The sequence below is a fragment of the Crocuta crocuta genome, unplaced genomic scaffold (assembly GCF_008692635.1).
Source record: "Crocuta crocuta isolate KB4526 unplaced genomic scaffold, BGI_CrCroc_1.0 scaffold29, whole genome shotgun sequence".
NCBI classification, from domain to species: domain Eukaryota; kingdom Metazoa; phylum Chordata; class Mammalia; order Carnivora; family Hyaenidae; genus Crocuta; species Crocuta crocuta.
The window spans coordinates 6,693,546-6,716,443 of record NW_027533280.1 but is presented as its reverse complement, the minus strand read 5'-3'; the positions used below and the strand labels follow the sequence as shown (position 1 = coordinate 6,716,443).

General features: G+C 50.3%; 1 protein-coding gene across 1 annotated transcript in view; it reads right to left on the bottom strand.

Moving 5' to 3' along the window:
- RPH3A (rabphilin 3A) overlaps positions 1–22,898 on the bottom strand; it is a 53,866-nt gene that overhangs the window by 1,981 nt on the left and 28,987 nt on the right. The window contains exons 9-18 of the mRNA XM_077747961.1: positions 22,811–22,898; positions 20,016–20,095; positions 17,105–17,179; positions 15,661–15,770; positions 11,580–11,706; positions 7,925–7,981; positions 7,086–7,240; positions 3,173–3,254; positions 735–831; positions 6–123 (exon numbers count right to left, since the gene is read on the bottom strand). The exon at positions 22,811–22,898 is cut by the window's right edge and continues 146 nt beyond it. Coding sequence (XP_077604087.1) covers positions 6–123; positions 735–831; positions 3,173–3,254; positions 7,086–7,240; positions 7,925–7,981; positions 11,580–11,706; positions 15,661–15,770; positions 17,105–17,179; positions 20,016–20,095; positions 22,811–22,898 — 989 coding nt within the window. The remainder of the gene's footprint in view (positions 1–5; positions 124–734; positions 832–3,172; positions 3,255–7,085; positions 7,241–7,924; positions 7,982–11,579; positions 11,707–15,660; positions 15,771–17,104; positions 17,180–20,015; positions 20,096–22,810) is intronic.

Here is a 22,898-nt window from a genome sequence, read left to right as displayed (position 1 = left end):
TTGACAGATGGTTCTCATTCTGCAGCTGGTGCCAGCGCTCGATCTTCTTGTCCTTGTTCTTCAGACACTCGTACCAGTGTTTTAAGCGCTCTCCCTTGGCTGAGATCCCCAACTGGCAGCCTCCTGGAGGACGGGGTAGGGAGACAGGGGCAGGCAGTCAGGGCGGAGAGAGGTGGGGGGGCTCTCCTTCTGGACCCAAATATCTAATTTGGGGAAAACTGCCACTGAGAAGGGACCCTCCAGCCCCATGGGGTCCTTCTCTACGGACGGCTGTCGAAACGATGTGGTTGTCGCTGCTGGCCTCCTCTGCCCGCACACCGGCTCCTCAGGAACCTGCCGTGGCTCCCTACTGTAGCATCGAGTCGTAGCTCCATTGCCTCAAATGTAAAGACCTTCTGTAGGTCACCTCCCCACTCACCGACACTTCTGGGTCCTCACCGTCCACTTCCAAAGGCCCCACCCTCCTCTGTGATTTGATTACCCACTAAAGGTGATTCGTGCAGCATGTAGCCAATCAGGACCCAGCTGCCCAGCTTTGTAACCCTTTCCTGTGACACTGTCTCCCAGTTGGACCCAAATCAGCACCATGGGTCCCGACTCGGTGTTTGGACAACGCGGCCACCAAAAGACAAAGAATGCCCTGACCCCTCCCCCGCCCTTCCCAGAGAGAAGCCTGGGTAAGGCTCTTCTCTCCTAGGAGGATGGGCTTCTCGCTGGGAGCTGGGAGCGCTCACCGATGTAATCGTTGGATTTTCCGATGTCATAGTCCCAGACCGAGATGTCCAGGGACTTCTTCGCCAGGTCGCTGTGTTTGATGTCATAGAAGAACTCCTGGATGCAGCAGAGGAAGACAGGTGAGTGAGAGGGTCCTGAGCCCTCAGCATCAGAAGCTAAGAGGCTGAGCGCTGAGGGCCCTTGAACTGGGCATCTGCTGGAGACTTTACCCCACACCTGACAATCCCCTTTCAACAAACACTCTGTATAACAAAGTCCCTCAAGCCCCGTAATTCTCGTTTCAATGACTCTCTGTTTGAAATGGGAAGGCTGATGGGGAACAGGGTTGCTCCTGGTCAAGTTTACTTGAAGGCAGATGGCCGTGAAATCGGTCCTTCCATTCTGGTAGCTTCTGAAGTGGACTTTCCTTTCACTCCATCATTTAGAGATTAAGGATAGTCCATAGCCCTGAGGCTAACGTGAAGGATGGGGGCTTAGGTTTCCAGATAATCTGACTTTTATGTAACGTTTCTGCCTAACTATAAACTTCATTCATGCTTGCCATGAAAACAAACAAGGAAGCTAAAATAAAATAAAACCTAAACACCAAAGCTTGCACTCTAACTACCCAAGGATACCACATCAAGTTTTTAAAAGTTAATATTCACTTGACTATTTATTATATGAAACATTTGACTATTATATGAACTATAAAATAAATACACTGTATTGGGGCCTTCTTTCCCCATTTTATAACAAATGATAAAAACCAGCTTTGCGTGTTAGCAAATAGTTTTCTGTATCACCATTTTAATGGCTTCATTTAATGGTTGTGCGGCCGTTCCTTAACCCAATGCCGAATGGTTGAGTATTTGGGTTGTTTCCAACTTGCCGCACTGTTAATGATATGAGAAAAAGGCACACTTGCAACTAAGTCATTGTATAAATCTGTGGTAACTTATTTAGGATAAATTCTGAGAAATGTCCTTCCGAGTCTGTAAAATTTTAAGATAGAGAGCAGTGGGTGTAGTCTGTGAGGCCGTTTGTGATCAATAAGAAAGCAAGCCACATGCATATTTGTTTTGCATACTTATACATTCCGGAAACAGGTAATATATAGTTGCTTTGGAAGAAATAGGTGAAAGAGGCTGGGAAAGGAGGAGGATTTTGACAGAATACCCTTTGGTACTTCTGGAATTTTCAAATATGTGATCATATTACCTGTTCCCCAAATAAGTGGAATTTAACTTTAAAAATTGTAGAGCAGTTTGACAGACATCCCTTCGGAAATTGGACCAGTCTGTCCGTGTACGCATGGTGTGTACATTTCTCCACAGGCTCGCCAACACCGGGTATCAACATTTTACAATATTTTTTGTGCCAGTCTGTGATGGGATATGGTGTCTGGCCTTGTTTCATATTTTATCCATTGTTAATGAGGCTTAGTGGCTCTTTGGGACTCTTCTTCAGTGACTTGTTCAGACTCCAGGAGAGAGTAGGGCAGGACCGCAGTCACTGGTTCCTGCCTCAAAATTCATGAGTCAGGGTTGGGGTCCCGCTGAAAGAGGGCTGGGCTGGGGCGTGAGTTTGGAAGGGCTTGACTGTCCCATTAAGAACTCAAGGAGCCACTGCTGGGTTAAGCGACAGGAATGACAAATTTGGATTCATTCTTTAGAAAGCACGTGTTTAGGGGCACCCAGGGGGCTCAGTCGGTTGAGCTTCTGACTTCCGTTCAGGTCATGGTCTCGCGGTTCACGAGTTCGAGCCCCGCATCGGGCTCTGTGCTGACAGCTCAGAGCCTGGAGCCTGCTTCGGATTCTGTGTCTCCCTCTTTCTCTGCCCCTCCCCTGCTCATGCTCATGCTCTCTCTCTCTCTCTCAAAAATAAATAAACATTTAAAAAAAATTTAAAAAGCAAGCAAGCAAGCTCATGTTCATTTGGAGGATGGGCCAAGCACAAGGGAGTCAGGCAAGAGTCTACTGCAGTAGTCCAGACGGGAAGCACCAGACAGGTAACAGTGAGGCCACAAGAAGGAGCACATTCAGTGGGTACGTAGATAGTGGCCTTGGGGGAACTTGATGCCCAGGATGGACATGCGGGTGAGGGAGAGGGAGACGGCAGTGCCAACTGGGTGGATGGTAAAGGGCATCACTACCCCTATATATTCCCTCAAATTTCAGTACCACAAACTATTCGAATGGGTAAAGACCCTGGAGATGATTTCATTCACTCTCTTCAAATGCAGCTTCTTCCTAAGACAGTCCTCATCCATAGGCTTTTGTCTCAGGCTTGATTCCCTCTCGTGACCAGGAACTCATTACCTAACCTTGAGGTAATTCAAGTCGATCTGTGAGAAAAAGCTTTTTTGATGTGCTTTACAACATTCTAGTAGGGAGCGTGTTCCTATCTCACGTATAGGAAATGTCTCAGAGCGTGACAAAAAATGGGGCAGCCTCACCTCATTAAATTCAGGATTCAAGGTTTTCTTCTTTATTTGAGTCTTGTGTTTGGCTTTCTTTCCCATGTCCGGCTTCAGCCAGCTGAGAGGAGACAGAAATGCTATTGTGGATGAAGTTTAATGAATAACGGCAGCCTCTTGATAACCCCAAAGGCTCCTTCCAGTGTCAGGAGAATAAGTGGACTGAACAAATCAGAAAGTGAGTCAACAGTAACAATGGCCAATGCGCATTAGAGCAGCTACCAGGCACTGCGCTAGGCACCTTAGGTACATCTAATTCTCAAACAAACAAGTGGAAACTGTAGCCAACCGTTCTACATACAAGACATGGAGCATCCAGAGAGGCTGGCACGTGTGCCTCCAGTCACACAGCTGGGGACTCAAGCCAGCTGTTGTCTCTGGACTCTGTGCTCTTAGCCAGAACTTTCTCCCAGTGGATCAGATTGAAAGCCTGGGCTGTGGTGCCTGGAGTTTCACTATGACCCCTTAGACTGCCCCCAAGTCCTGGAGATATGGTGACTGTGTAGACAGAAAGGAGAAGACACAGATCTGATTATAATAAATCCTGCTCAACACTGGTCAGTGGCTCTCCTTGGACCTCAGGGTAAAATTCAAAATCCTTGATGTGGCCTTTCAGGCTCTGTATGATTGGGTCCGTGCTCCAGAGCAGCCCGGCCTTGGGCCATGCTCTTCACCCCACGCCCCAGTCACTGTCCTTTCCACCCCAGGGCCTTTACACACACCATCCCCTCTGCCTAGAGGGCTCTTCCCCAGTGTAGGCACGATGCCTGGCACTTAGTAGGTGCTCAACCAATTTCTTCTGGACAAATAAATAAAACAGGCCAGCAACTCTTAAGAGCTGGGATATTCGGATTCTGATTAAAGCTGTCACTAGCTGTGCAACTTTGAACACGAGTGTCGCTGTGGCCTGCCTCAGTTTCCCAATCTCTACAGAAGGCAAACATTTCATTTTTCTCACTTACGGAAGTGCTTTTGAGGATAATTTATTTTATGTGTTGACTGTTACGGGAAGTATAGTTGACACATAATGTGCCACTAGTTTCAGGTGTATGACATAGTGACTGGACAGGTCTATGCTTCTACCATGCTCACCATGCCTGTCACCACCCAGTGCGATCACGGCAGCGACTGTCTTCTGAATGTTGTGCCTCCGACCCCTGTGACTCATTCAGTCCATGACTGGAGGCCAGTACTGCCCACAGCCCTTGAGGGTACTTTTGTTTATCTATTTATTTTACTTTTTAGTGTTTATTTTTAAGAGACAGACATAGAGACAACTGGGAGAGGAGCCGAGAGAGAGGGAGACACAGAATCTGAAACAGGACCGACTGAGCCACCCAGGTGCCCCGAGGATACTTTTAAAGAAGAGACACAAAGAGGGAACTGAAAGTACGAAGGGCTGAGCAAAGATACAGATAAAATTGGGACGCCTGGGGGACTCAGTCGGTTAAGCGTCCAACTTCAGCTCAGGTCGTGATCTCACAGTCCGTGGGTTTGAGCCCCGCGTGGGGCTCTGTGCTGACAGCTCGGAGCCTGCAGCCTGTTTGGGATTCTGGGTCTCCCTCTCTCTCTGCCCCTCCCCCACTAGCACTCTGTCTCTGTCTCTCAAAAATGAATAAAAACAGAAACCTACGTGACAATAAACTATTTATAAAAAAATAAAATAAATAAAATAAAAATGTGTAACGAGGAAAAAAATGAATAAAAACATTAAATTTTTTTTTAAAATTTTAAAGTGATAAAATTAATTCTGATTTTAAAAATCTTTATTTGATCTTAAGCTGATTACGGCCTCCTGTTAGCTTCACCATGATGGCCACCAGGGCAGCCATTTTACCGGCAACCTCAGCAACGCTCCTTCTTCTGGAGGGGCTGGATGGATGGGAGAAGGGGTGGAAGGGAGAATCACTTCAGAAAAACAACTTGCGTGTGGCTGGGATGTAATGGAGAGCAGGACAGGAGCCCCTGGGCCAATTTTCTCTATTGGACCATATGAGAAAATAAAACCCAATTGCTCCGAGAAATCAAACTCATCCCGGACACGTGTGTTCTTTTGTTCAACAACTCCTCATTCAAAGAAAAGCTGAAGCAAAGTCCACACTGGTTTTTAGCCATGACCTTAAGGGGAGCGTTTCTTTCGATTATGAAAGGTAGTCAGTGGGAGGGAGTGTCTCCCAGGCTGGAGGGAACATGGGTAAGCACTCTCTGCCATGAGTAGTAGTAGTGGTGGTAGTGGTTTATAACCACAATGCTACATATTTATTGAGCACTTACTACGTACCAGACCCCATGAAAACACGTCTCTCGGATCTCCAGCTGCAGGGGCCAAAACCGACTGATAAGCTGCTGGACTCTGATTTTTACCACGATGTTCTCGCTGTGGCCGCGCTTGCCCCAGGCTGCTTCCAGCCAGTGCCTGGGCCAGCAGGGCCAGGAGGCGGCCCCATTTTTGGGAGATGCAGGACACCTCCAATGAGTGACCTTGCACTCCAGGATTCCCCATCGCCTGAGCTGAAACTTCCTCAGAACTGCACTGCAATCTATGACGTTTCCTGCCCACCCGTCCCCCCTCCTCCCTGCCTGTTTTCCCTACCGCCTTCCTCTGGCTCCCTCTCAATTCCCTACAGCCTTGTTCACCAGTACATCTCTTTCACATCTCATTTCGTCTTGGCGTCTCCTCCTCGGAGGGTAAAACCTAGTGACCCGTATTACTCTTCCCATTGTACAGATGAGGACATCGAGGGCCAGAGATGTGAAGGCACTAGCCAAAGGTCACACAGCTGGAGAATCCTGAAGACTACTGGCTCTAAGATTCAAACCCAGGCATCTGGATCCAGAGCCCAGGCTTTCCACCGTGTCGATAGAAACACACACTTTGCTGCCACAAGGCAAGGCAGAATTCTATCGAGAGTAGCCGAATATTTCTGTACCAGGGACATTTCTCATTTGAGCCTTATGCCTTACCTACTCTTGGACTTAAGTGGACCTACTGTGTCCATAGCAGTGAAGAATCTGAAGCTCAGAGAGGATATAGTAACTTGCTGATAGTTAACAGTGAGCAGCTGGGAGGTGGGAGTGGAGCCCCGTGTCCGGTTCAGCGGTGGCCACGAGGAGGCGCTGGGTGGACCTCCACCGACAGCATCGCCGACCTAGGCCCCCGCTGCTGCACTTGGAAATCCAGCCACGTTCGTGCTGAGATCCTGCTCCCAGCTGATGACGGAAGGTGGCAGCGCCCACTCCTAGGAGACATGGGACTCGTCTGGTCGCTGATTTGGGCCTCGAGGATTCTGATGGTCTCGCTGAACTTGCATCTAGGATGCCTCCACTGGTTTCCACCTCCCCCCTGCGCTCTCGCACGGGGTCCCACCCCCCTCCCTGCTTTCCCTTACTCAGGCATTTCTCGTAGTGAAGCCTTTGTCTGTTGGATCCTATCTTAGCATCATTCCATAGGACCTGGACTTAACAGATAACACGTCTCTCTTACTCCCCATGGTGGAGCTTACTGGAATAACAAAAGTCTAAGGCCTCAGAGCATTTCCAGACTGCACCTGGGAAATGCTGGAATTGCTTCTTTGGTGGCGAGGCTCTCAACTGCTGGCGGGATTTGTTGCTGATTCCAGGGAGCTCCAAATGGGGTTAAGGCCTCTCTCCCACTGGAGGGGACAGAGCCACAAAACTCCTCATATGGGTGAGTGACACACCACTCTGACTCTCTGAGACTCCAAACTCACACTCTAGCCAGTTCTGGACATCATCTCACTGTGTGAGCTTGGGCAGGCTCATTCCCTTCTCTGAACCTCGATGTTCAACCATCTTGAGGAAGCTCTCTTGTTCTCCCTTTGCAAGGACCTAGGACCCTGTCTGGGGTCCATTCACAGTCCCAGTGACTCACAGCTTCACAAATGGATCTGAGTAGCCGTTGGCGTCCATGGCGGCCAGGTGCACGCAGCGTATGATGCCCACGATGAGGCCTCCCTGCTGTGTGCTGTACATGAGGGACACCAGGATCTTGCCGCGTTCCTCTATGTCACCAATGCGTTCCACCTGCTGTAGTAGAAGAAGAGGGCATATGGGCCTAGAAAGGGGAGGGGCCGGGCAATTGGATGGATGACTGGCGTTAGGGAGGAGACTGTGGAAAGTAGGAGGCACTGGCCCGGCCCTGTGTGTTCAGCACCTTGGACAGCAGATGCCCCCCAGTCTCCAGGGACAAGCGAGTGGGGCTAGCAGTGAAGGCACAGGGGCTTTGCCCTGACTTAGACAAGAACAGAGCCCCGAGTGATTGGAAGTGGGGCTGGACTCTGGTTCCAGTCTGACTCTGAGCTCAGATTTGCCGGAGTAAAACAGTTTTCTCACATCTGTAGTCTCTGGGGTCCCGTGAGGGACTTGGGCAGAAGGCACAGAGGGTAGCCCAACCCCAGCCTCAGCCAGGCTGCCCTAGGTCCCCACGGAGGGGGAGTGGCATTGCTCTAGTCGTGCAGAATTGTCCAGCAGAGCTTCCGGGGAACTCAGGGGTGTGCCCCGGGTGTGAGAGGGTGGGCTGTCTCAGCCTTGGGGGCTCCAGGTGGGAGGAGCTATCTATTTGGTCTCATGTTCTAATAGGCGAGGGTGCCTCTCTCATGGTAAACTGATGGGCAAGTGGTTTTGGGAGAAAGAATAAAGAAGGGGCCGGGAGGGAGAGAAAAGAGAGATGGCAGACCTCAACCGTGGCTTCAATACCCATGCAGTGCTCACCTCCTCCTCATAAAGGGCCATGCCTCGGGCTGAGCCAGTGGTCCCGGCACGCTTCATCTTAGAGGAAAGAAATAGAAAGGAAAGATAACATGAGTCTGTGAGGCTCATCTCCTTACATGAGAAGGATCAGAAATCCCACATCCTTCCATTAGCATCCAGAGCCATGAGGGTGGGTTCTCCAAGCTTCTGTGGCATTCCAGCTCTCCTCCTTTTAGACAAAATTTACATAATGTTAGCCATATGATGGACCATGTTAACGCACATCCGGCCTATGATGTAGGTTTGTATTACTATCCCATTTGACAGATGAGGACACTGAAGGTCAGAGTGGTTAAGCCACTTGCTCGAGGCCACAGAGCCAACAAGTGGCAAAGCATCCCATACCTAAAACAGATACGATTTCATCTGCTCTGGTAGGACTGGCACAGGGGGCTTGAGGTCTGAGCCACCAGGTATTCTTCCCCTTGGCTCCTAAGGCCCTTTTGTAGGATTCTAGGACTCTGGGGAACACAATGTGGAAACCACTGCCTACATCCAACCTCCCCACTATAGAGATGAGGAAAACTGAGGTCCAGGCGGGAGGGACAGCACTTGCGAGGTCCTTGCCCTTGGTGAGGCATGTGGGGTAGTTGGTGGTGGGGAGGTTAAGGGCGAAGAGCAAAAGAAGATGACCAGTGGGGTCCTGTGGCTGCTCCAGGCCCCTGCCTGTCACTCTGCCTTTGTGCCTCTGGGGCTGGCTGCGTCCCTCATGGGAAGATGGGCAGACTCAGGGGCTGATAATCCAGGTGGGGGCCCGGCCACTGTCCTGACCAGCTGGACTCAGTGAGAGATGGAAGAGGAGGCCTGAAGAACTAGCTGTTACCAGGAGAAGAGCCAGCGCAAATTTTTTACTCTTAGGATTGTCTTTAGTGATTTATCTGGAACCTGGCATTTGGGGCAAATTGCTTCTTGCAGTTTTCCTTGCTCTGTCTTGTTCTTTCGTCTGTACTATAGAAACACGGTGCCGTGCACGGGATGTTCCATCCTCGGGCTGGCCATCTGGTGGGAGGATGCAGCAAGACTTCCCCTCCTGCCCCCCACGGCGGCCCTGTGGGGAGCCGGCCCACTGCCCAGCACACTGGTGGCTGCCGGAGAGCTAGGCTCCGGCCGGTGCCCAAGAGCACAGCCACCGCCTTGCGGCATATCCTTGGCAGCTCGCTCCCCTCTGTGGGCCCCAGGTGGCCCATAGGTAAAATGGGCAGGTTGGATTATCTCTATAAATACAGATTGCTGGGTCCCGCCCTACCTCCCTAAGTCAGGATCTCCAGAGAGGTCCCCACAAATCAGTTTCAGTTCTGGTTTAAAATGCGGTTTAAGCCCCAGTTTAGAAATCTCCAGTTGAGAACTGTGTCTGCAGCCTCTGATGCGCCAGCATCGCTCGCTACCTCCAGCCGTGCTCCAGCCGTAGGGGAAGGCGGGTAAGGGAGGAGGCCTCTGTGCCGGGGCTCATGCAAAGCAGACTGCTCGCAAATGGACCGGGAAAGCGGCAAGGAAGCCACAGGCTACAAAAGCGGCTTGCAGAAGTGCGCCCTCTACTGGAGAGTGAAGAAACCTCGTCGTTACAGGCCTGACGCTGTGGCATTGGGCGAAATCAGAGGTTATCAGAAGTCCACTGAACTTCTGATCCGCAAACTTCCTTTCCAGCATTGGCGCGAGACATTGCCCAGGACCTCAAAACAGATCTGCGCTTCAGAGTGCAGCTATTGGTACTGTGCGGGAGGCAGCGCGGCCTCTGTGCTGGGCCCCCTAGAAGATGCCAATATGTGTGTTCTTTATGCCAAACATGCAACATTGTGCCAGTAGACATCCCGCTGGCGCACTGCCCAGGTGGGGAAGGTGCTTAAGAATCCACTACGATGGGTACCATTTGGAGGTGCCTCGGTGGCTCAGTCGGTTAAGCACCTGACTCTTGATTCCAGATCATGATCTCAAGGTCGGTGAGTTTGAGCCCCTTGCGGGGCTTGGTTCTGACAGCGCGGATCCTGCTTTGGGTTTCTCTCTCTGCCCCTCCGCTGCTCATGCCTGCACTCTTTCTATCAAAAATATATAAACCTTAAAGAATTTTTTTTTTCTCTTCTTCCTGCTACTGGTCGTTCTAAACGTTCAGTATTTTTTCCCTATTTGAATCAAAAGTTACCTGAGTTTATGATTGCAAGGGAAAAACAGGGGACAGAAATCAGGTATTAACAGTTTTCCCATTTTCATTTGTGTGTGAATTTTTAATATAAATGCGGAGACCTAAAGCATTAATGCCAGTTAAAATGTTTCAAGGAGCACGATTCAGCAGGTTCGACTTTATAATAATGATAAATAAACCGGTTACATTTTTCTGGATAATGCTGGCATTTGGATTTTTTTTTTTAATTTTTTTTAATGTTTTATTTATTTCTAGGAGAGAGAGAGACAGCATGAGCAGGGGAGGGTCAGAGAGAGAGGGAGTCACAGACTGAAACAGGCTCCAGGCTCTGAGCTGGCAGTCAGCACAGAGCCCGACGCGGGGCTCGTACCCACAAACCGCGAGATCATGACCTAAGTGAAAGTCAGACGCTTAACCGACTAAGCCACCCAGGCGCCCTCATTTGGAACTTTTTTTAAACAGGGACATTTCTTATCGACGGCAGCTGAATGGTATTTGTGGCATTTTGATCACACGGTAGATTCCATCCGTTCACTACACTTTTCTGAGTTGTCCTATGTGTTTTTAATGCTGTCAGTCTTCTGTGCTGTTCCTGTAAGTTTGCTACTAAAATACATCGAACTATAAAAACAATTAAAAAAGTAAAAACCTCCAGTTGATTCCGAGGTATAGATTGGTATTCTCCGATCTCCAGCTGGAAGCCTCAGTTTGGTTCCTGTTTGTTCCCAAGGCGAGCATCGTATCTTGCAGTAACAGATCCACTGCCCCATGAAGTAGTCTCACATTAGTCCTTAAAAGACCCTATGAAGTCGGTACTTTACTACCTTAGTCCATTTTACAGATGAGAAAATTGAGGCCTCAAGAGGTTAAATAATTTGGCTCAGAGTATACTGTGAGTGGCAGAGCCTGAGATTCAGACCCAGGGTTACTGGCTCCAGGACTCAAGCTCTTAAGCACTATGCTACCTGCCTCCCGGTGACCTGCGTGGAGCTTTATTCATTCGTGACCGGCGAGGGGGTAAGGCAGCATTCCCTTCCACAATAACAACAATTAATTTACGAGTGCTTATCAGACCCTACGTTCTGTTCTGATAGTATCTATCACGCAACCCTCCTATGGCGCAGGTCCTGTTAAGATGCCCATTTTGTAGACTAGAAAAACTGAGGCTCAGAATTGTTCAGACCGTTGGCCGAGGCCAGGGGCCAGGGAAATGGCAGAGCCGGGCTTTGCCCCCAGGGAGGCCACACTGCTGCTCCACACCGCCCTTCCCGGTTTCACCAAGGGGGATGTGACGTCAGAGAAGTGACGTGGGCCCAGGTTGCAGAACCAGGACGCAATCCCGACGTTCTGGCCTGAAATCTCCCTCCCGCCTCTACTGTCGGGCACCCTGAAGGTCTATCACCACCTTTGCAGGCCCAGAGGAAGGCCCCGGCTCCCAGCCCTTCCTCCCCGCTGCACCCTCGGGGCAAAGGCGCTCACCGGGATCACTCGCTCCAGACAGATGTTGAAGTTCTTTCTCTGGTTAGGCTTCAGCTTCTTGAGTGAGAATCTGGTCTCACCGATAAACTCGTTATGGCCAAATTTGTCTTCGTCACAGACAGAGATCCTGCGATCCACAGAAGGGGTGGGGAGTGAAAGAAGAGCATATACTGAGCACCTACTAAGTACCAAGGGCTGTGGTTGACACTGGCAAGGAATGTGTCGTGTGCATTGGAATATTTAATTTCCTATTTATTGAGCACAAGGCCAGGCACTTTGCTTCTTCTTTATGACAGTGTAACTCACAAGCAGTAATGTGTACACATCTTAAGTTTACAACTTGCCGAATTTTTGCATATGGATACACTGATGCAACTATCACCCAGCTCAAGATATAGAATGTTCTGGCTCCCGGAAGACCCTCAAGGTCCCTCCTTGTCATGACCTCCCTCAAAGATAACCATTACATTGGCCACTGGCAAGATTCATTGTCTTGTTTTGGACCCTCAAATAAATACAATCAGCCGGTATGTATCCTTTAATGTTCTGTTTCTTTTACTCAGCAATATGTCATGAACTTCATCTACATCTAGAGTCATTTGTCCTTTTCATGGCTATATACTATTCCACTGTGAACTGATACCCCAATACTTCTGCTACTGATAGGCGTTTGGTTTTGACCCATTTCTAGTTTTGAGCTCTTATGAAGAAAGCCGCCACAATAAACTTTTAATTTTTTTAAGGGGGGGGGGCATCTGGATGGCTCGGTTGGTTAAGCATCTGACTCTTGGTTTCTGCTCAGATCATGATCTCACGGTTTGTGAGTTTGAGACCCGCCTCAAAGGTTCTGTGCTGCCAGTGCAGAGCCTGCTTGGGATTCTCTTTCTCCCTCTTTCTCTCTGCCCCTCCCCCACTCATGCTCGCTTTCTCTCTCTCTCAATAAATAAATAAACTTTAAAAAAAAAGAAAGAAAGTTGCTACCGAACACTCATGTCTGTGTCTTTTTGTCTGCATATGTGTATGTTTCTACTGAGCATCGTCCAAGGAGTGGAAGTGCTGAGTCACGTAGGTTTAACTTCAGTAGAACTTTCTAGACAGTTTTCCAGGGTGGCTCCACCAATCACACCCCCACCAGCAGGCCATACAAGTTCTGTTTACTCTTCATTGTCTCTAACTTTGACTTTGTCCGTCTTTAAGTTTCGCCATTCTGAGCGAGCAATGGTTCTCTCTTGGTAGTTTTCATTTATAGTCCCCGGTGATTAAGAAAGCTGAGCCCCGTTTTCATATACTTTATGGCCAGGGGAGCATCGTCTTCTGCAAAGTCAAGCCAGCAACTTAGCTAACCTCTCCTCTTTCAGTTCGTCGTCCCTGCAGACATCTGGGTTTCCCACTTTACAGAGGAGACCGGCCCCCAGAGAGCTGGACTCAACTCTCCCTGGTAAGAGGCAGAACCAGAAGTGAATCCAGGTCTCTCCAAACCCTCAAACACTATCTAGTCCTTCATTAGCCACTCTGCACAGCAGTGAGTAGAACACAGGCAGACGCAGAGAGGGCAGGTCATGGAAAGGTCCCTCAGGAGGCCAAAGGAACCAGTGCTCGCATAATAACTCATCCTGACATAGACCGGAGGGGAGGAAGGATGTGTCCCCCTGAGGCATGGGAGGCAGTCAGGTGGACCCCCTTCGCCACCTGCATTTGTTGAACCGTGTTCAAAGCGCTCAAGGGCCAGAACAGCCTCATGGATGAGCCCCACCCAGCAATGCCAGTTCTAGGAATTTACCTCAAAGACATAAGATGTGCCAGGTCGTTTAACTACAAAGATGTTCATCACCGTATTCTTTCTAATGACCAAATAGCAGAAATAACGTGCGCGCTCTATAATGGGGGGCTATTGAAGAAGATTATGAGATGACCGTAAAAATGTAACAGGATGCATGGAAAATAGTGTTGTATAAAAAAAAATTTTTTTTAATTAAAAAAAAAGGGACGATCGGTGGCTCAGTCGGTTAAGCGTCTGACTTCAGCTCAGGTCATGATCTCGTGGTCCATGAGTTTGAGCCCCGCGTCAGGCTCTGTGCTAATGGCCAGGAGCCTGGAGCCTGCTTCAGATTCTGTGTCTCCCTCTCTCTCTGCCCCTCCCCTGCTCATGCTCTGCCTCCCTGTGTCTCAAAGCTAAACATTAAAAAAACAATTAAAAAAAAAAAAAAGAAGTTAGGATAGAGAATAGCCTGAGGGAGGGTCCTCACTACAGGAATGGCTGGGGGGCGGGGGGGAGAGGTAGGGAGCCTGTGGTCTTGAGAACGTTCTGTTCTCGGATCTCAGCTGTGTCCCCTTTGTAAAAGTTCATCAATCCGTACAGTTTTTGTGTGTGCATTTTTCTAGGTGGATGCTACCCTGCAAGAAAAATGTTTACTTAAACTAACAGTGTGGCTGGTGGGAATGTGTGCAGAACAGCCCAAATTTGAAAAGCAGCTTTTGCATGCTTTTCAAATTTGCAATATGATTTGCAAAATAAAACAAAAACAAAAACAACAGATGCTATGAAGCAGGAAATGCCCGCTCGCTTTTTTTTTAATTGTTTATTTATTATTGAGACAGAGAGAAACGGAGCATGAGTGGGGGAGGGTCAGATAGAGACGGAGACACAGAATCCGAAGCAGGCTCCAGGCTCTGAGCTGTTAGCACAGAGCCCAACGCGGGGCTCAAACCCATGAACCGTGAGATCATGACCTGAGCCGAAGTCGGATGCTTACCCAACTGAGCCACCCAGGCGCCCTGCTTTGTTTCTATCCGAAGGAGACATGAGTGTGCACACAGGGAGGCATAAAGGGTGCTCGTCTGTTTGTAAAGAAGCTGGAAACAACCTAAATGTCCGTCCACAAGGCACTGGCTGAATAAACTGGCAAACATTTACATAAAATGTAAAAACAGGCCAGACAATACCATCATGGTGTATAGATACGTAGTCATGTAGCTGAAGCGTAAAGCATGGGAAGGACATCCATAAAATTCAGTGTTTAGCCCTGCGAGGGAAGGAAGAGGAGGAGACGGCGTGTGTAAGCATCTGTAGTGCTTTACTTCTTGAAAATAATAAGAATTGAAAAAGCTGCACATACAGCAAGATAGTAAGATTTTTCTAAAAGCCTGAGTATTGAGTTTGTGGATGTTTGTTTTATGTTCTACACTCTTCTGTGTCTTTTTACAAATTTTTTGTAATGTTTATTTATTTTTGAGAGAGAGACAAAGTGTGAGCAGGGGTGGGTCAGAGAGAAAGGGAGACACAGAATCCCAAGCGGGCTCCGGGCTCTGAGCTGTCAGCACAGAGCTCGACACGGGGCTCGAACCCACGAACTGTGTGTGAGATCATGACCTGAGCTGAAGTTGGACGCTTAACCCATGGAGCCACCCAGGCACCCCTCTTCTGTGTCTTCCTGATACTCAAATTATTAAACATTTTTTAAAATGTGCCGTTCTGTGTAATACTCTGAAGCAGTCAAATATTAGGCAGATCTAAATGTCCTATCATGGCTGAAACTCAAGATCTGTTGTTAAGAAAAAAGGCAGGTTCCAGATCTATGCAGCAGGGGTACTTTATAGGTTGTAAACTGGTTTGGAGCTGTGGACGCTCACACGGCTGGCAGAGTGATTAACATTTAAAAAGAGCATTGCCTTCTCTGTCATTTTTTTTTTTAAACAAGGAAAGTGTATTCATTCATGACTTCTATAATTACAAATGCAGTTTAACAAAACACTGAAGAAGATAAAATGGCATCAATATATTGTTAAGTAAGAGAGGCTAATTAATTAATAGCATGGTCCATTTTTATAAACACTTAATTTTAGAAGAAATGTTTGCACCCATACATAAGTACACACACACACACACACACACACACACACCCCGAATGTCCAGACACCAAGATGTTAAGAGGTTTTTTTTTCTCCGTATTTTCAAAAGTTTTTACCAGCACTATATTGTTTTGGTAGAAGTAGAAAAGAAGGGAAAAACTAAGCAGACATATTTTAAAGAGGGGCCCCTGGCAGCCCTCGGCGCCCCCTCCGTGCCCCCTCCCCGCAGTACCTGAGTGTCTTCCTCTGCATGTCTTCGTCTGTGATGCCGTGATAGACGAGCGTCTCGTTCCACACGGGGTTCCGGGTGTTCCGCAGGGTTTTTGTTCGAAGCTTGTTGGACTAGAGCCCAGAGAGATGGACAGACACCTGCCTGGGGGGGGNAGTCCCTATCCCTATCCATCGGGGGATGGGCGGGCGGTCAAGATGGGAGTCCTCTCCCTTTACAAGTATCCAGGGGCTCAGATGTTCCCGAATGCATGCTTTCAGTGAGTGAGGCACGCCCTGCCCGGTGAGGGCTGTGGCCATGGAGCCACCCCTCCCTCCGTGCTCCAGGTCCTCTCTGAACTTTCCATTAAAATTAGAAAGCAGAGACATCTTCCTTTGAGAAAAAATGTGATTTATAGGCCAGAAAGGCAGTGAAGAAACAATTTCTGGAGAGATTGAAATGGTTCCTTCTGTCTTCCCAAATAGCGTCCACCATGCCTGAAGTTCCTTAGGGGGCAGAGTTTTCATTTTGCTCGAAGAGAGAAGGCTAAGAATGCACTATGTCCAGAAGAGGTGGCCTGGTGACAAATCTAATTCATACTAACATGTAAATGACTCACTGGGCGCTTTGGCAAAGCAAGTTTGCATTCAGGAGTGAGCAAAGACTCTCGAGGAGAAGCAACGTACTGGGTACTGGGGAGTTAGAATGAGAAGCGACCAAACACTTCAAAGTTTGGCCACGGCCAGGGGAGGGACTCTCCTCGATCCAAACAAAGAAAGGGTAAGAGAGAGAGAGAGCATGCGTGTGAATGCACGCACGTGTGCCCTCTTTGTGATGCGACATTTCACATTTGCAGAGATTTTTAACAGGCGTTTCCCCAAGATCACATAACCGAATGTGCAGTCGCCCTAGAGCATCCGTGTCAGATTAAGACAACAAACCAGAAAATAAAATCCAAGAAAGCACCTTTTCCTTTCTGGCCTTGTGCTCTGAGTGGACCGGCCCAAAGGAAGGAGAGTTAGCCCCATTTTCCTTTCCGGATATGCGGACTTTCACTCAGTAACAGCACATTTTCTCAAGTGCTTAGCCCTACAGCCCAGAGAGAGCTATTCATTTCCATTAAGAGAGGAGAAGGCTTTGAACGTAAAATGAGCGGGCGAAGTGAGCCATGGTCGGCACTGGGGAGCCACAGAAGGTATCTGAGCAGGTGGATGGCATAGCCAGGGCACCTGCTTCCCCGCTGGCCTTCGGCAGCTCCCTGGATCCCAGGTTTCTGGGCTGGAGAGGCTGGCAGAGCGCCTGCACCTTGAGGAGGAATGACTCCCCTTACCCCTCGATAGGACTTGCCGCTCAGGGAGGAGGCGAGTTTGGGGCCAGATAAGGCTATTTTAGGCTCTGAGCTGGGAATCTCGGGTGCCTGCCAGGGCCCATGTGCCCCGCCTGCCGAGAGGCCCAGGCCATATGGTACCTTGCTGGCTCCCGGCAGGAGGTGCAGCTTAACGTAAGGATCAGCCAAGCCATTGGAGTCCATGGGCTTCAGTCCCTGCAAGAGAAAAGACAGCAGCATGAGGGCCTTGGGGGGCCTGGCGCTCAACTATCATCGGCAATGGACGCGGCCCCTGACATCTGTCCTGCCCAGCGGCCCACCCGTGTGCTTCCTCTTCCAAAGAGAGAGAAGGGAAACGAAGTCTCTTGGGAAGAACACCGGAATCGGGCAGGCAGGGTTTGAAGCCTGGCCCTGTCACTTCCCAGCTGTGTGAGTTTAGGCAAGTTCCTTAGCCTCTCTGAGCCTCATTTCCCTCGCCTGTCAAATGGGATAACAGGATCTGCTTCATGGAGTGGTAAAACCTAAACACAGTTATACCAGTAACATGCTGGGGACAGAGCCTGGCCCACAGTGGCTGCCGGCTCAGAGCTGGACTGTTCCTGGGATGGGAAGCGACGTTCCAGAAGAGGAAGGATGGGAGGGGAGGAGAAGCTGGGGAAAGAGGGCTTGAGTCCTGGCCCCTGCACTCATTTCTGAGACCTCAGTTTCTTCATCCATAAATAGGGGATCACATTGTCTGCCTGGCCCCCTTCACGGGGCTGGAATGAGGCTCAAGTGAGACACTGTGGGGGAAGGGAGTTGGGGGCAGGAATTACACTGAGCTTGTTTATATGAGCACCCCCAAATTCCTGGGGCCCAGACACACTGTGTCCCCCTTCCTAGGCCGGGGCTGGGCGGGCGTCCCTCCTCTGGGCTCCCACGGTCCCTTCTCATGGCCCTAACCCCTGCGCACCTGCTTCTCTCTCTGTTCGGTGGGGCTGATCGCAGGCCCTGTTCATGGAGTTCTTGGGGGATGAAATGAGACCTCCCCTATGGAGGGTGAGCTCTGGGTGCCCTAATGACTGTGGACAATGGGGACAGGGTACTGCGAAGTGGGTGCAAGGGAGACCACTCGCAGAGCAGCCTCGTGGGTAAGAGCGCAGGCTCTTGAGCTGGATGACACTGGTTCAAATCCCAGCTCTGCCACTTCCTGGCTGAGACCTGGGCAAGTCACTTAATCCCTCTGTGCCTTAGTTTGTCCGTCTGTAAAATGGGAATGACGATAGACCCATTCTCATAGGTTGCTGTGAAGACCAAGGGAAACAAAGTAATCTATGGAAAGCCCTGGAGGGTGTACAAGCCTCAGAAAATGCTAGGCTGTTTCCCCAAAGCGAGTCTGTGAAGGCCTGGCCAGTTCTTGCTCGCTCAGATCGCCAGCATTTAGTGCAGTGCCTGGTACAGAGAACGTATTCAACAGACGTTTCTGGAAGGACTCTTGGAGTTCCAAGGTTGCAAACTGGCAGACACTATGCTTTTAAAATCCAAATTTGAACGCCTTTGGGGCCTGCTCACTCCAGTTTACCAAAGTTACCACCACAGCCAAACATCTCACGCACCCTCCTCATCTCCGTTACCAGCCTGGCCCGAGAGCACGTGAGTTTTCTGGAGCCCTGTCTTGAGGGGGCTGAAATGGTGTGGGGTTCCCCTATTTCTGCAGCTGAAAAACGCAGGAATGGGTGTAGAGCTAGACCATTACATCTGGACTCAAATCCAGCTCTATCCCTACCTGCTGGGTGACCTTGGGCTTTACCCTTCTGAGACTCAGTTTCCCCATCTGTACAACGGAGCTAATAACGAACCCTACCTGGGAGATTCCCAGGAAGATGCAATGAGATCATGAATGTGCTTACCTCGCGGTGCTCTTAGAGGCTGGGGGTGGGTGCCTGTAAGTGCTCGCTATGGTGACTGAAACAAAATATGTGCTAAGTAAATGCCTGCTGAAGAAGGGGAGTGGGTGTGCTTATCAAGAGTAGTACTAAGCACGGCTGAGTCTCATTATCACCCAAACTGGGGCATTTTGTACGTGAGAAGGGGAGCTTTTAATTATTACAGCGAGGTAACTAGCTTGGCCAGGGACTGTCCTGGGCAAACGGGGATAAGTGACCACCTTCCGCTTAATACTCAGTCGTCCTTGGGATGCCTCGGTGGCTCAGTCGGTTGGGCATCTGGCTTTTGACTTCTGCTCAGGTTATGATCTCACAGTTCGTGAGATCAAGCCCTGCATCAGGCTCTGTACTGACAGTGTAGAGCCTGCTTGGGATTCTCCTTCTCTCTCTCTCTCTCTCTCTCCTTCCCCTGCTCACACACGCTCTGTCCTTCTCAGAATAAAAAGAAAATTCTCAGTCATCCTTATGGGAGAGGCACATTATTACCCCAATTTACAAACGGCACACCGAGGCACAGAGAGGTGAAGTAACTTTCCCCAAACCACACAGCTAGGGAGCAGTGGAGCTGGTATTTGAAGCCGGAGGTCTGCTTCCTGAGCCTTGCTTGTTCCTCCACATGGACCAGGCCCGTCAGTTACTTTCTGGGACCCGCATGGGCATCATCCAGCTTTCCTTGGGGTCCGGAGCCCCCCTGGGGCCCGCAGCAGGGAGATGTTCTTGCATCTGCGACAACAGGCCCCCTGTCCCCAACTCCGGCCGCCGCCCCAGCCTGACAGTCACATCAGCAGAAGCAGCCGTCGGAGGGCGGGGCATGTCCGCTGTCTGGCTGTCACCGCCTCCCCGGGCAGCGCCTCTGCCGCGGCCCCCTCCCCGCGCTGTGGACGGAGCTGGGCAGATTCTGGTTCTGCCCTTGAAGCCCGGCTGCCCCTGCTCCCGGGAGCTACAGGTCAGTGCGCCCCCCACCCCCACCCCAGAGACCACCCCTGAAGAAAGTCCTCCAAAGGAAGTGGCCGTGGCTAATTCCTGCCCCTTATCTCTGTCACTGTCACAGATCGACAGGCCTGGTAACCCACGCCGCCCCCGAGTCCCCTAGAAGTGCCAGAGCGGTCCCCAGCTAGACCCCTCACCTTGGCTTTTATGATGGCGCAGTGCAGGGAGCTGCTGTCCTGGTCGTAGAGGAGACTGAACTCCAGGGCACCCAGGGTGGCTGAAGGCAGCAGAGGCAGGAACCAAGAGAACATTCATTCAGTCATTCAACAGACATTTCCTGAGCACCGACTAGGTGCCCAGGCTGCTCCAGGCGCTGAGCCTGCAGGGAGGAAGCCTCAGTCCCTGCTCTGGGCTCGCCGTCCTGACGGACCCTTCCCTACCTCGGAGCCCTCAGCCCACCCATGGTCAGTTAATCGAGTGTGCGATTGCCTAGTTAATGACTTCCCATCCCGCTAGATTGAAAGCCCCATGAAGGCAAGGGCCGTGGCTGTCCTGTTCGCTGCTGGGCCCCCACTGGCCACAGTGCAGGACACACAGTCGGTGCTCGCTTGCTTGCTAAAGGAATAAATGAGTCTGAGCATTTGCTGTTACCTCTGCCTAGGATACCCTCCCTCTAGAACCTCACATGGCTGATGTCTTCTCATTATCCACATCTCAGCTGAAATGTCACCTCCTCAGAGAAGCCCTCGCTGACCGCTCCATCTAAAGCCGCCACCCCCGTGGTCATTGCCCTATTTTATTTCCTTCTTGGCGTTCTATCTCTATTTGAAATGAACTCATGGGTAGGTTAACTGTTTCTCTCCACTAGAATGTTAGTTCCGTTAGATTAGACGTCTCGGCTGCCCTTTTCTTTTCTGGCCATGGTGTCTCTAGCACCTAGAATAGTTTGGGGCACATGGTATGTGTCTGATAAGCACTTGTCGGCTACGGGGATGCGTGCATGAGGGAGTGAGCGGGATATAGTTGAATACGGTATAGGCTTGTTATAAGTCACCGGGGGCAGGGCGTAAGGGGGACAGATACAAGCCGAGAGGGCCTGTCCAGCCTTGGCAGATCAGTGAAGAGACACTTAAGGCAGAAGGAAGGCGCGGTGGGTGCTGCTCTGGGTGGAAGTACTGGTCTGCAGAAAGGCAGAAACGTGGGCTGGACGCAGAGCATTTCCAAGGCAGGAAACAGTGCGTCCCCCACAAGGTGGTGGCGGGCCTCTCCGCCCTCCTTCCCTGACCCATGACCCATGGGACAGCGCCGGGGACAGAAGCGGCAGCCGACATTTGATCCCGGTCCGTTTCACCTCGCTGCTCTGCTACAGCGATGCGGTTGACCGGCAGCCCCTCCGCTCACCGGCCCTGTGAGGTTGGACCGGTCCCCGCAGCTCGCGGAGACTCAGTTTCACTGTCTGTGAAATAGGAATCGTAGAGGCAACTATTCCCAGGCCCAGCGGGAAGACCCAATGAGCAGGTGCACAGAACACACTTAGAATAGTGCCTGGCAAAAAATAAGTGCTCAGCAAGTGTGGACTATTATTACTTCTGATGTGCACACCACATAAATAATAATTACTCCTTTTGCATGTTTGGACTATCTAATGACAATGGCTGCCGGTTCACCTCCCAGGAGGCGGCTGAGTGTACTGTCCCCTCAGCTCTGTGCGGGAGGCGGAATTCGCGTCCCATTTTACAACAAGGAGAGGTGACGCGGTGGGGCCAAACCATGCACTGATCGTGGCTGTCTGTCCACTTCTGAGTGGGTCCGGTCTGTCCACCTGACCAGGAGCCCTTGGGATGCCCCGAACCCCCCACAACACACGTTAGATCCAGACACGTATCCTTCCGTGCCTCCCTCCAGCTCACAAAGCACCCCCCTCCCCAGCTGCTCCACACACGCCTGGGGCAAGTGCCGTGTGTGTGTGTGTGTGTGTGTGTGTGTGTGTGTGTGTGTGTCCCTAGGACTTCGGGTCTGAGTGGCAGAGGGACAGAGCAGGCATTTTATAAATCACCAAAGGGATGGATGCAAGAGGAAATGTCTAGAAACTTTTAAATTATGGCTAAACAATTACTTTGAGAAGACACACAATAAAGAGTTTGGGAAACTAGTAACGTGCGCGCGCACACACACACGTAGAAGTGAGATGCTGGGTCATGTGATAATTCTTGACTGGCTGTGGACCCACCAAATACTGAACATCTGAGCATTGTCAATGTAGTTGAATTGTACCCTTAAAGTGATTTAGATGAAAAAGAAAATTTCAAACAGAGAGGGAGGCAAACCTCAGAGATTCTTGACTGCAGAGAACAAACACGGTGGGTGGGGGGAGAGGGGGAAATGGGTGCTGGGCACTGAGGAGGGTGCTTGTTGGGATGCATGCGATGAGACATGGGAATCTACCCCCAAGACCAAGAGCACACTGTATACGCTGTATGTTAGCCACCTTGGCAACAAATTATATATATATATATATATATAAAGTGATTTAAAGGGTAACTTTGATGTTATGTGTTTTTCATCACAATAAAAAATACACAGCACCGGGGCGCCTGGGTGGCTCAGTCGGTTGAGCGTCCGACTTTCGCTTGGGTCATGACCTCGCGGTTCGTGGGTTCGAGCCCCGCGTCGGGCTCTGTGCTGACTGCCAGCTCAGAGCCTGGAGACTGTTTCAGAGTCTGTGACTCCCTCTCTCTCTGACCCTCCCCTGCTCACACTGTCTCTCTCTCTCTCTCTCCTAGAAATAAATAAAACATTAAAAAAAATACACAGCACCTGTTCTTCAGAAAGCTGATGTCATTTTGTGAATTCAGCAACGTGAACTTGTATCTTTATAACTTGATTAATACAGCTTATTCGGCTTGGCATACTGGGGGGCTATTCCTATGTCCCTGGGGACGGCACCCCGAAGTGACTTTCCCCAAACACGCCTCCCCTGAGTGCCACCTACTTGCTTCATCTGAATCGTAGCTGTTGGCTTCTTCCTCCTCGTCCTCTGGGGGCGGGGGCTGGCGGGCAGGGGCCACGGCCACGGCGGG